At 29.2% G+C, this 12528-nt stretch overlaps 1 protein-coding gene across 2 annotated transcripts in view; it reads right to left on the bottom strand.

Annotated features, from left to right (window-relative positions):
• Window positions 1–11849, bottom strand: part of LOC111619684 (developmentally-regulated GTP-binding protein 1-like) — a 22618-nt gene extending 10769 nt beyond the window's left edge. For both annotated transcript variants that reach the window (XM_023361452.1, XM_023361453.1), the window contains exons 1-7: window positions 11639–11849; window positions 8446–8611; window positions 5052–5252; window positions 3441–3610; window positions 968–1153; window positions 767–879; window positions 554–676 (exon numbers count right to left, since the gene is read on the bottom strand). In XM_023361452.1, the coding sequence (XP_023217220.1) occupies window positions 554–676; window positions 767–879; window positions 968–1153; window positions 3441–3610; window positions 5052–5252; window positions 8446–8611; window positions 11639–11680 (1001 nt within the window). In that variant the 5' untranslated portion in view covers window positions 11681–11849. The remainder of the gene's footprint in view (window positions 1–553; window positions 677–766; window positions 880–967; window positions 1154–3440; window positions 3611–5051; window positions 5253–8445; window positions 8612–11638) is intronic.
• Window positions 11850–12528: the final 679 nt, after the last annotated feature.

Below are 12528 nucleotides of genomic sequence, written 5' to 3'. Positions count from 1 at the left end.
GTAATTATAAATGTAAAAACTAAAACTGCTAATTTAATTTAATTTTACTTAGAAACAAATTTTATAGTGATGAGATGGCTGAGGCAATTAAATACAGCCTCATCGTACCATTCTGGTGACTTGGAATCAAATCTGGGCAAGCCATCCTAGAAATTTAACTACTTAGATGTTACCCATACCTCAACATCTGGGTCTGTCAAACCCACAATAGGCATAATTATGAAGGCCCTCTTGGTGCCCACAGGTGTGTAGAGAGTTAAAAAAAACCCTCAAATTAATGAAGTCCTACAACTAGTTCATTCACTATATGGCTTCTAGAACAAGATATACACAATTTCTAATGCAATCCATTCAATTAAAGACAAAATTTGTATTTATACAAATACAAATTTTGTCTTTAATTGAATGGATGTAAATGAGTGTAAATGAGCATACGTTCATTTATACAAATGAACGTATGCTCATTTACACTCATCACTCAGATAGAGCTATTTAAACTTTAAATATTACAGAGAATTTTTTATTATATGCTATGAATTAAATGAAAACTGACTATTTAAATTCCTTCATTATAGATCTATGTAGTTTGTTACAAAAATCCTCAACAGTTCTTTTATCTTGATTCAGAATGACTGGTGCTTCATAATCTGGTAACTGACCCTTTGGTTTTGTATATCTAAAAAGAGTTTATTAAATCATTGTTATATGGTTAAATATAAAACTGTTTGAAATAAAATTTTAAAAATATTTTAAAATCGACATTTACATCCTTATTAATTTCAAATATTCCCAAGATTTTTCTAAGAGATCATCAAAGTTCCATTTATGATGGGCAGAAATAGGTACACAATGTGGAATTCTGTATATGATATCTAATTCCTGAAGAAGAAAAAAAACTGTTTAAAATATTTGCAAAAATAATAGTGATTAATGACTAATTTTATAAATATATAGTATATGTACTTACTTCAATAGATATTTGATCTATCTTGTTTAAGCAATAAATACATGGGATATAGATTCGATTTCCTTCTATGACGTCAATTAAATCATCAGAAGTAGCATCACATTTTAGGACAACGTCAGCATTATGTATCCTATATTCGGATAGAATTGTTTTTACCGTATCGATATCAAGTTCAGATTGGGTGACCTAAAAACATTGTAATTCTATATGATGATAAATATATATAACATAACTGAAAAAACAAATTAATGATAGCCAAAATGTAAACTGTAGCATATAAATTATATATTCATTCTAAGAGAGAAAAACTTAGAATGCAATAGGTTTTTCTCTATTTGGAAATTATATCACTTAACTATGCAAAAAGAAATGATCTTTCAGTAAATTTATAGAAAACAAAGAAAATGGTCTTTCAAAATGGAGAAGATTACTTAAGTCTGATAAGATATTTGTTAATGACATTAAAATTAATTTTGTTTCACATTTCAATTATTTGCAAATATATTTTTCTTTTGGTATGTACAATTATGATTTTATTTATTTATTTACAAATGCTACAGGTGATGCCCTTATAGGCAAAATTTTCCACCTCCCAAAATAACATAAAAATAACAAAACCTGCTAAAAACAACAAATAAAATTACAGAATTTTTCCACAATAATTGTATTAAGAAACAAAATTCTTAACAGTTAAAAAAAGAGTTTAAATTTATAAAAATCAATATAAAGTTTATCTTCGATTAGATTAGTAACTTTATGGTGATGATAGGAAAAAGATTTGGCTGAAATGGCAAGACGACAAAAAGGAACAGAAATATAAATAGACAAGTAGTAAGTTGATGTAATGAGATGGGAGAAATCCATTGAAAAGTTTGTACGTAAGAATTTGATCAAAATAGTTGATAAATTTAAATAAATATGGTAAACCTAAGTGAGATTGTGCAACTTCAGGACAATCTGTGTATGGTAAGTGAGCCAGTCTGTTAAGTAAAAGAAACATTTTACCTATTTGTAAATTAAGTTTGTTTAACAGACAGGGAGATGCTGAAGCCCAAACAGGTAAAGCATACTCAATAAGAGAGGGATGTTAGTAAAAAAAAAATGGCATGGTTATGTATTCTTATTTGAGATAGTCTTAAAATTATGCCAAAGCATGCCTTGATGTATTGCTATTTATTAAAACTAAATTTTCAATATGTGTTTTAAATGTATTTTGAATTTATTCTGAAAGATATGCAGAATCTAGGTTGTTTGTTGGCTCAACAAGAGAATGAAAAAAGGTTCAATGAATAGTATGTTTAAAATTTTTTATGCTTTTTTTTAGATCTAAATTAAAATATTTAATCCCAATTTGGGATCTATTTGGTCTGCATATAAGTTCATATGGTTAAGTTTGTGTGCCAATAACCTTGCAGATAAAAATGCATAATCTGATTAATATGTCTATTTAAAAATTCTGTAAGAATGAAACTACTTGATTCAGTTACTTCAATGTATTTTACTTTTATTTTATACCTTAATCTATTTTTGTTTTAAAACAACTTTTTCAAAATTCAATTTAAATTTGCTTCTGAAGGAACTTTAAACAAAAGTTTTATTGTTGTTATTGGTCTTTTTCATTTCACTATCATAAATCTACAGCTTGGTGCAAAAGACCTGCAATGCCTCATGTAAACATGTATTTTTAGATTTTGAACCCATTATAAAAAGTGATGTCAATTTCATACATAATAAATAATACATCTTTTTGAATTTCATAAAGAATTTGAGACTTTTGACAGAATTAAAATATCAGCATTGTTATACATGTTGTGAATGAAAAAATATAAAAAAACTGAAATGCTAACAACATTTTTTATTTCTTGTAAACTACAAGAAACTGTTTACGTCAGCAGAAAGACAAAATACAAAACAAACTCATTTAAGCTTCTACATGTGGTCAATGAATATTACATACATTTGACATAAACAGACAATTAACGTTTAATTGGGAACCCATTTCAAAATGCAGTTTTAATCCGTAAAAGTACTGAAGAGAAAAATCAACTCTAATATCTGCTGAATGTAAAATATAAAAACATTCCAAAAATATTTTGGAATGTTTTTATATTTTACATTCCAAAATATTCCAAATCCACATGTAAAATATAAAAACATTCCAAAAATTAAAAATACAACCAAACCTTTCAAGAACTGATATAAAGATTAAAAAAATGATTGTTGTTTGGAAATAGGTCATTATTGGAGGTTTAATTTTAAAATTATTAGTATTGATTTCAACATTCTATTTTTAACAATTACTACATTTAACTAAGAAATTAAATAAAATTATCATCAATATTATTTCAGATATAAACTATGAACAAAATCAAATAATGAAAAACTGGTCAACCACTCTTAAATAAAGTAATTTTTAGTTTTATTTCAAGCAGAAATTCATAAAATAAATAATTTATAATTTCAAAACATTTACCAGAGACTGTAGATTAATTCCTCCTTTATCTTTTTTTCTTACTGCAATTGCAGGAGGTTGTTTGTTTAATCTAATTCCAAATCCTTCCAATTCTTTTTCAATAATTTTTTTATGCTGAAGAGGCTTCAATACATCCAGTACAATAAAAATAAGACTGCATGTCCTTGCAACTGAACATAGAAAAAATTACAATAAATCAGAATCTTTACTCATTAAGAATTGTGTTCCTTATATAAAAAGATGATAAAACTTAACTTAAAACAATCACTATAATTGATATACATAATGAAAGTTCACCTTGTCTTTGTGAGAAAAATTAAATTTTAACTCTAAAAAATTTGGACTTTTAATTTAGCATAAAACCTAAATGACTATTTTTATGTGAACTTTAAAACTATTAGAACAAAATTCTACTTAGCTTGAATTAAAAATTACATGTACAGTGGTATATACTTATTACAACCTCTTTGAGACATGCCTAAACTGATATCAATAACTGATCAGCGGCATTAAGCAAGTTAAGTAAATAATAAGACTACAGTTACTAAAACTTGTGATTTTAATAACTGTACTTTTACTGCCTTGACATTAAAAAGGGCACATTAATAAGCACTTACCTTGTAAACACAGTTCTTTACCTGTGTACTGGCTGATTTTCAGTGTTTTACAGTATATTCCTTAGCATAAGAAAAAAAAATTGACTAAAGCAAGGCAAACAGTGACTTAGAATCACAAAATATAACTTGGAAAACTCCAAATCTAACATGCCATGTAGTTCTAAACAATTGTATTTCATCTTTCTAGGAAAATAGTTTATCTGGTGACAGCCAGATAGCAGATGGCATTAAGAGGCACAAAAACATACAGAGTTTGTATCATGCTACAACATGTTACATTTTAAACCTAGGAATATCTTGATATATCAAGAAATGTAACATTACAGTTTTAAAAAAAATTTGTGAAATGTAGTATTAAGTTTGCTGCAGGTTACGTGTTAAAACAGTTAAAATGTTATGTAACTCAATACTTTATTTAATTGTAATTATTATTATTAAATAATATGTAATTCATTAAATATTATTTGCCTTTAACAACAACTAATGTATAAATAACATAAAAAAAAAAAAATAATGTCAACAACTTTTTACTTCAGTTCACATGGCACAAGTTCCATTTTACACTGATTTTTTTTCCAGAATACTCTAAATTAAATTTAATAAGATACAGCAGCTTAACTGTCCATATCTAGACAAATTGCTTAATATCTTATTAATTAGCTTTAACATAATTAGCTGAATAAGGATTTGGTGTTTGTTTAATTACAGCACTATTATCAAGACATTTAGGCATTTTTGCATTTTATCAAACAAGAAGAGAATTCTAAAACAATACTATTTACATTCAAAAAGCTCAACTTTTTGAATTTAAATAGCTCTCCAATTAGTTCTGAATTCCAATTATTTGAACAAAGTATTTGCAATTATTAATATTAAAGTAGAGTTTTGTTTAATGGTATTTTTTGCATAAACTTTTGTAAGCTATTAATTACACAATATCCTGGAAATATAGCATTACTATACACATATATACAGTTTAATCTGGAAATTTTACCTGCAATAACCTGCCGACCACGACCTTTTCCGTCCTTAGCACCTTCTATAATTCCAGGAAGATCTAATAATTGAATTTTAGCACCTTTATATCTAATGACACCAGGTACAGTAGTTAAAGTTGTAAATTCATATGATGCTACTTCAGAAAACACTCCAGCTAAAGTATTCATCAATGTTGATTTTCCAACAGAAGGAAATCCTGAAAAACAGATGTATCTTTTAATTTATATATATATATATTTATATTTATATACAGCATATACACACTGTATCATACAGTAGTATCTGTATATAGTCATAACTAGTGACTAGAAAAAGTGTTTTACAAAATATGTTCCACTAATCACACTGTTTTATGATATTTTTTTTTTTTAACAAAAACAATTAAAGGATAATCAATAACAGCTATAGTAGAGAATTCTTTAGTTAAATGTTAATATGGAATATTAAAAGATTTTTTTTCACTTTGATCAATATCACCAGACAATTTATCATGAATATAGCTTATCAGATGAGTATGNATATTTTTTTCTATAAATATTTAAATTTATCAATTTTTTAATTGAACAGTCAACTACAGTATAAAAGAAATCCATGATTTTTTTCTTTTGAAGATTGTTTGGAAAAGTAGAAATATTTTTTGATGCCAAATGAATAAAAACAAAGACAAACCTGGCATCACGGTATGTACTCCCTGATCTGCAAACTAGCAGATATTTGCATGGAACCACATCCATTTAAGGAGGTGGACATCATTAAACTTTAACTCTTATTTTCTGAGTATATTAGAATGGTCTACTAAAACCAGATGTTTGAATTGCTCTGCAATCAGAGGTTGAATCAGTCTTTGCTTACTTGGAAAATGAAATCTATTTTATTCAAAATATAACATTTATTACAGTACCACTTTTTATATTGTTCATGTCAAAAAATGTAAAAAGTAATCATTATTGGAAATAAGGTTATTTCTTGGGGTTGTAAAAGTAATTTACAGTTTGGTTTAATGAATTCTGATTTGTTTGCTTTATTGTGTGAAAATTAACATTGTGATAATGGCATTTTAGCAGGCCAATTGCCAAAATTCACTTTAATGCTGAAATTCATTTGCTTTATAAGTGTTTGTTTTAAGGTCAGTATATTTTAAACATTTTATTTTTAAATAATTAATATAAATGTTTTAAAAATGCAATAAAAATACCAGTAAATGCCAATTTTTTTTATTATTATTAAAAATAAAGTAAACTTCCAGAAAATTTTATATTCATTTTAAAAAAAACTTTTCTAAAATACAGGCTCTTAAATATAAACATTTTATTAGTAAAAAATACATAGAAAAACTCAAATGTCTTTACTCTCGCCATGTCCAATCAGTGGGAACGACAATCTTCCATTGGGAAGACGACCTTTCTTTAGAGGCTACAGATCTATAAAAACATGCAAAACAGTCTAAAAGTTCTCCGGTGACAAGCCAAAACAATTAAAAATACAATATTCGTTTGTAAAAAGTTGGCTAATGGATTAAAAAAAAATTTATCTAATAAATGATTAAAATACGTCTTTTTCATAACTCTTTCAGTCTCACAAATACTAAAGGATCTGTTTGCAAGCCTGTTGTGAGTTTAGCCTACAACAAAGTTGGCCAGATGGCAAAGAATACAACTCGTGAATGACCTTGTCTGTTGGACCTTTGTTATGCAACTTCTTCTTAAAATTGTCTGTAATTGTCTTACATTTCAAGCTTTTTAACTTGCATATTACCACAACCACTTGTTCTTCCATGTTCATAATCAGTTTGTAGTAATGACTGAAAACTGGATTAATGTTAATATTAAAAACACTCACCAAACAGAAAATCCAGCAGTATAACATTCATTTAATAAAAACATATGTTTTTGACAAACTTCAAGTTGTCATCTTCAAGTTAAAAAGCAATTTGGAAGATAGAACAAAGTTTGAATATAGCACAGATTTTGAAAGAAGCAAATATAACATGATATAGCATATTATTATTAGTTGGTTTGATATGTAATCAATGATGACAAATTAAGTTTACAGGGTGATGAAATAAAGATCTACATGCATTGGAGAAAGTTTCAGCCTCCCTATTATTAATTATACAATTAATTACAAGAAAGCATTTTATTAAATCAATGTTATACTGCTGGATTTTCTGATTTGATGAGTGTTTTTAATATTCATTATCAGTGATATGGGCCTAAATGGAAAATTTAACAATTACACAGAATTCAACATAAACCAATTAATGTTTTGTAAATACATAAATTTACATTAAAGATATATATATATATTTATGATAGCATAGCACTTTTTAAAAAAAACATTTAATGTCATTAAAATAATGACTATATAAATATATAAAATTACTTGTCCTGACTGACTGACTGATTCATCATCGCCCAGAGCAAACCACTGAACCTAGAGGTGAAATTTCGTACACAATTAGGATACTTCATGTAAATGCACACTAAGAAGGGATTTTTTGAAATTCCCCACGGGGGCAGGAGGGAGAGGATTAAGGCTTAACCTGAAGAATGGCTTCTACTGTACTATTTTAGATGCAATGTTTTGGTTTTCAACTACGTTTAGTCTTCATTGAGTACTTAGGTGTATTAAAATGATAACATTTCAGACATTGTTATAAATATTTTTATACATTTCAATTTTTAAACCAAATGTTTGAACTGTTTTAAATTCAAATTTGTTATTGCATATTGGTTCGATTATAGAATGATTTTAAACGTTCCAGAAAATTGATCAAATTGGAAACAGTTTGTTTGATTCTCAGTAATTCTCATCATTCCCAGCAATAGGTATTATATAACAATTACTATGGCTGTTGAAATACTGAATATAAATGGTGTTTGCTTGCAAAATTCGCATGGGCAAAGTCATGGTGGGTAACAGCTAGTATAGTATATGTAAATATTTTATGTAAGTTCGAGGAGGAAATGTCTTTAACTATATGAAGTTCCTTTGTCTCGTCCTACTATATTCGAGGTCTTTCACGTGGTCCGTTCTTTCTGACTTCCCAGAAGCTTCTGACCTTATTTTCTATTGTTCCACGTCACTCCTTTTGTTTCAAGCGCCTCCGGCTTTGGAGGGCCAATCACACCTTTACATATATATATAACTCATAACCCAATTTTAATTAATTAAAGCCAAATGATATTGCTGAAATTGTCAGACTATGTTTGGGCTATATACTCAAAAGCTCAAAACTAATCTTTTTTACAATTTTTACAAGATTATTTGGTTTTAATTAAATAGCAACTTTTGAAACGTTCTGTATATTCATATCTATAGTAATATTACGATGATACATTTTTTAAAAACTGAATAATGATCTCTAAAATTTATCAAATGAAACTTACCAACAAATCCTATTCTTGCATCACCAGTTTTAGCAACATCAAAACCTTCTCCTGGACCTCCACCACCACCTTTGGGAGTTATCAATTCTCTTCTTAGTTTTGCGAGTCGAGCTTTCAAAAGTCCAAGATGCCCCATTGTCGCTTTGTTCCTTTGAGTTCTAGCCATCTGAAAGTACAAACTTATTTCAATACACTACACTCAAAAAAATCAGCAGTATAAATTTAAATATGGATATTATTTGAAAGAAGTGAATGAAAAATCAATTTAAGTATTTTTCTTAATAAAAGGTTTAAAATTTTAGATTATTTTACAATTAAATATAATGCATGCAGAAAGTTATAATCAACATATATCATTAGATGTTTGTATTTTGAAAAATTTCTCAAATTAAAGGCAATATTTAAATATTGCCTTAATTTAATTAAATAAAGTAGCTTTTTCTCAATGAAAGTTTCCCAAAATGTTTAGGAGATATCTAGTATATGTAGTAATTTTTAGAAAATCTATCAATGAAATCACTATTATTGTTTTACGGCATTTTATCTTTGATGCAATTTGTAGGAGTTGTTTCCTTCATAGCCCATTCAATTCCCACTACTGATATGTGTATACAAATCATTTATTTAATCAGGTAATGAAAAGAAACTGGTAGACTGTGGCAAATCTTTGAAGCATAAAAAGATTCAGATCTTTTATGGCTTTGTGTATTTTTTATTAAACCATTTCAAGTACTTTCGAATCCTTTTATTACTCCCTAAAGGTAATAAGTTATCATCAGGTTACAAGCCAGGTAGAGGTATATTCTGATATAATAAGTTAAAAAATCATAGATATAATAACTTGAGGGATTCTCTACCTTATTCTAATATTGGAATATCTAGAGCTTATGCTGACAATTTGTTTAACAAGTCAATGCTCCAAAAAATGTTATGTATAAGCCTTTTTCACCAAGTGTCACACTAGCCCCACACTGGGCATCATATTCAATCAGCAGACAGCCCTGGTGCATATTTCCAATACTCTGATAGCAGACCAGTACATCACAAATTGTGGCACCTATGGTTTGTTACAGGTTGCACCCAACAAGTGTTCTAGCAAGATAATGCCCAACTGTACATCACACAGCAAACGCTCATCAGTCTGAACAGAATTCACATTCTTCCTGGCCAGCAGCCTCACAAGATCTCTCTCCCATCAAACATCTGTGGGACCTTGTCCAACACGAAGTGCACCAGGGACCACTGCCACATACCATAAACACATGTGCACTACAGTAAACACAGCTTGGCAAGGGATACCTCAGGCAACCATTAACTGCCTCATTAATAGTGTGCCTTTCCGTATGGCAACCTATACTGTATAGCTGTCCATGGGGCCATATTCATTACCTTATAAACAGGTATCTGTTGCATATTGTTGTTTGTTCTTTTAATCATTTGCATATCTCTTGTCAACTCTACTAGTTCTGCAAGGTGCACATTCATTTCACTTTTGAGTAGTGTAAGATAGCCAAAGGCCTAATCTGGTAAAAGATTAGGGCCTTTATTACAACACAGGCATGAAATATTTTACATAAAGCATTTAAATCATGTAGAAGAACATTTTTTATTCAGCTGGGATATCAGTTTCCTATTTAACTTTGGATTTAAGCATGAATTTCACAACAGTAATGAATGATTTGTAAATTTAAAGCTTTATAATGGTTTCATCCAGGGCTATTTTCAGCCAAAACATGCCAATATGCTATACTGACAGATAGCATAAAATGTATCAATAGCATGTATTAAGTATTGAGAGTTGCTTAATAAGAAAAATTCTATACATTCAGGCAAAAAGTCTAGTGACTGTCACAATAAAAAACAAAGAGACTATTGGTCACAACAAATGCCCTAGGCCAATCAGAGCCAACATAAAAAAGAATAATAATAATAAATGTACATTTATACAGAAAAATGTTGATAAATAATTAGTAGTATTAAACAGTATTTTTTTAAAATTATTGTTATGCTTTTTAAAACAGAATTTTATTTTTTGTTAATGTATATGTATATTGGCATAAAATTTTAGGAAAAGAAGCCACTGTTTTCACCCATTAATACTGATCTGACCTTAAATACAGTTAGCTAGTATTATTAAAACATGAGGAATAATGTCCATAATAAATTACATAATTTAGACTGGATTCAAACTCAGATGTTCAATTGACCTGGATACAAATACAACTCTGAATGAGGCTGCTGAAACCATCTCAGAGCTGCAGACCATGCCCATAAGAGTAAAAAAGTCAAAAGAACCGACAGTCTATTCTACACAAGATCCTTCATGAGATATAATCTCTCCAAAATCAGCCTAATTATTTTTTCACTTTTAATTAAATTTAACTTCAAAAATGGGATAAAATTTAAAAGTGAAAAAATTCCAGAAGTATTTCTTAAAAGAATAATAAAAAAAACAACTGTTTTTTACTTTACTAAAGGCATACCAAGTAGTCGGTGCAATGCTATTCCGGCCCACCAGTTCCATTTTCCGAACACCGGGAGTTCGGTGGTGGGTTCACGCCTTGCCAGGACAGGCTGTTTACGTGGAGTTTTCCGAGTTTTCTCCACATCTGTAACTCTCAAATAGGGACAAGTTACCCTTAAAAAGACCTGGAAGGAGGCAGATCGCCAAAGTGTTGTGTTGCTGTAAATTAATAATCAAATAAACAGCAATGTTATTCCACCAATTACTTGGAGTGCAATTGAATCACATTGCATGCTCCATTAACTTTACTGCATATTTAACAAGCAGCCCAGATGGAAACTTTGGAGAGAAACACTCCACCAAAGGTCACAATTATATGGTTCCTTTGACTTTTTTGGTCTAGAGGTTAAATTGGGGGGGGGATCCAAACCTCTTATTCAGAACTGAAATTTTACCTATAATTTGGGCTGGATTCAAACTTAAATCTTCAAGGGCAATTTTGTATAGAACGTTACCATATCACATGGTTAAATAGATAGATTCAAACCTTACATAAAATCAATATTGAAGAAGTGATCTGCTTTGGTGTTCACATGTTCAGGTACTTTAACAGCAGATTTATAGTTGATTAATGCATCAAGTAATGTAATTTTATTACACTTATGTTTGTTTATATTCAATTATATATCCATAAAATTACTTATTTAATGTTATTTATATAAAAATTACCTCAGCTTCGATGGCTGCAATTTTTTCTAAAGTTGTACTCATGTTTCTTAAAATTAACTTGTAATTTCAATATTAAATTAATGTTATACGTCGCCTTCTTTGTTTAGAAGCGTAATTTAATGTAGATATTGCTTAAAATTAAGTTTTCAAACGAGATTTACTTTCTTTTTTAACAGTTTTTGCCACACGACTTTTAACGTGTGCTCCGTCACTTGTGGCTCCCTCTACTAAAGTTATTTATTTTATTATTTTTTAAATATATATTACGTTTCGATTTAATAATTTTATTTAAAAAATTTTGCTTTTTATTTTTTTACATTTATTATTAATATAAAATTCAAACTTTTAAATAATAATAAAAATTTAATTTATATCTTTTCCCCGCCCATTTTTTTTCTTTTTTTTTAAACTCCTTCCACCCTATGAATACTAAGAGGGCCTCTTTTTTAGCAAGCCCATTGTGGGTTTGGCCATGTCCAACCTAATGGGGCGACCGGGTCGTAAGGGACGGGGACCGACATACCCGAACATACAACTCTTCGAAAAATTCGCCCGGATTCGATCTCGGACCCCCCGAGTGGTAGGCTGTCATCTTGACCACTCGGCCATCCGGCCTTTTGCCTCTGAACACTGGTAGTTATTCACAGGTTCGCAAGTCACCGAGGAGCTGGCCAAGTGGAATTTTCTGGGTTTTCTTTGCGTGTTTAACATCTAAATATAAGCCAGTTTCTCGCAGAAAGTTTCAAACACGCGAAAATAAGCAATTTTCACATATAAGATCATGCTCTTGTATGCGAAGAAAATGTTTGTCATGTCACACAACATGCTTTCTCGTTTTATTTCTTTGCACATTATTACATATCTTCACGCCGTATTATTTGCCCGCTTTC

The sequence above is a fragment of the Centruroides sculpturatus genome, unplaced genomic scaffold (genome assembly GCF_000671375.1).
Source record: "Centruroides sculpturatus isolate CEXI.00-Female unplaced genomic scaffold, Cexi_2.0 scaffold165, whole genome shotgun sequence".
Lineage (NCBI taxonomy): Eukaryota > Metazoa > Arthropoda > Arachnida > Scorpiones > Buthidae > Centruroides > Centruroides sculpturatus.
This window is presented reverse-complemented; position numbering and strand designations above follow the sequence as displayed.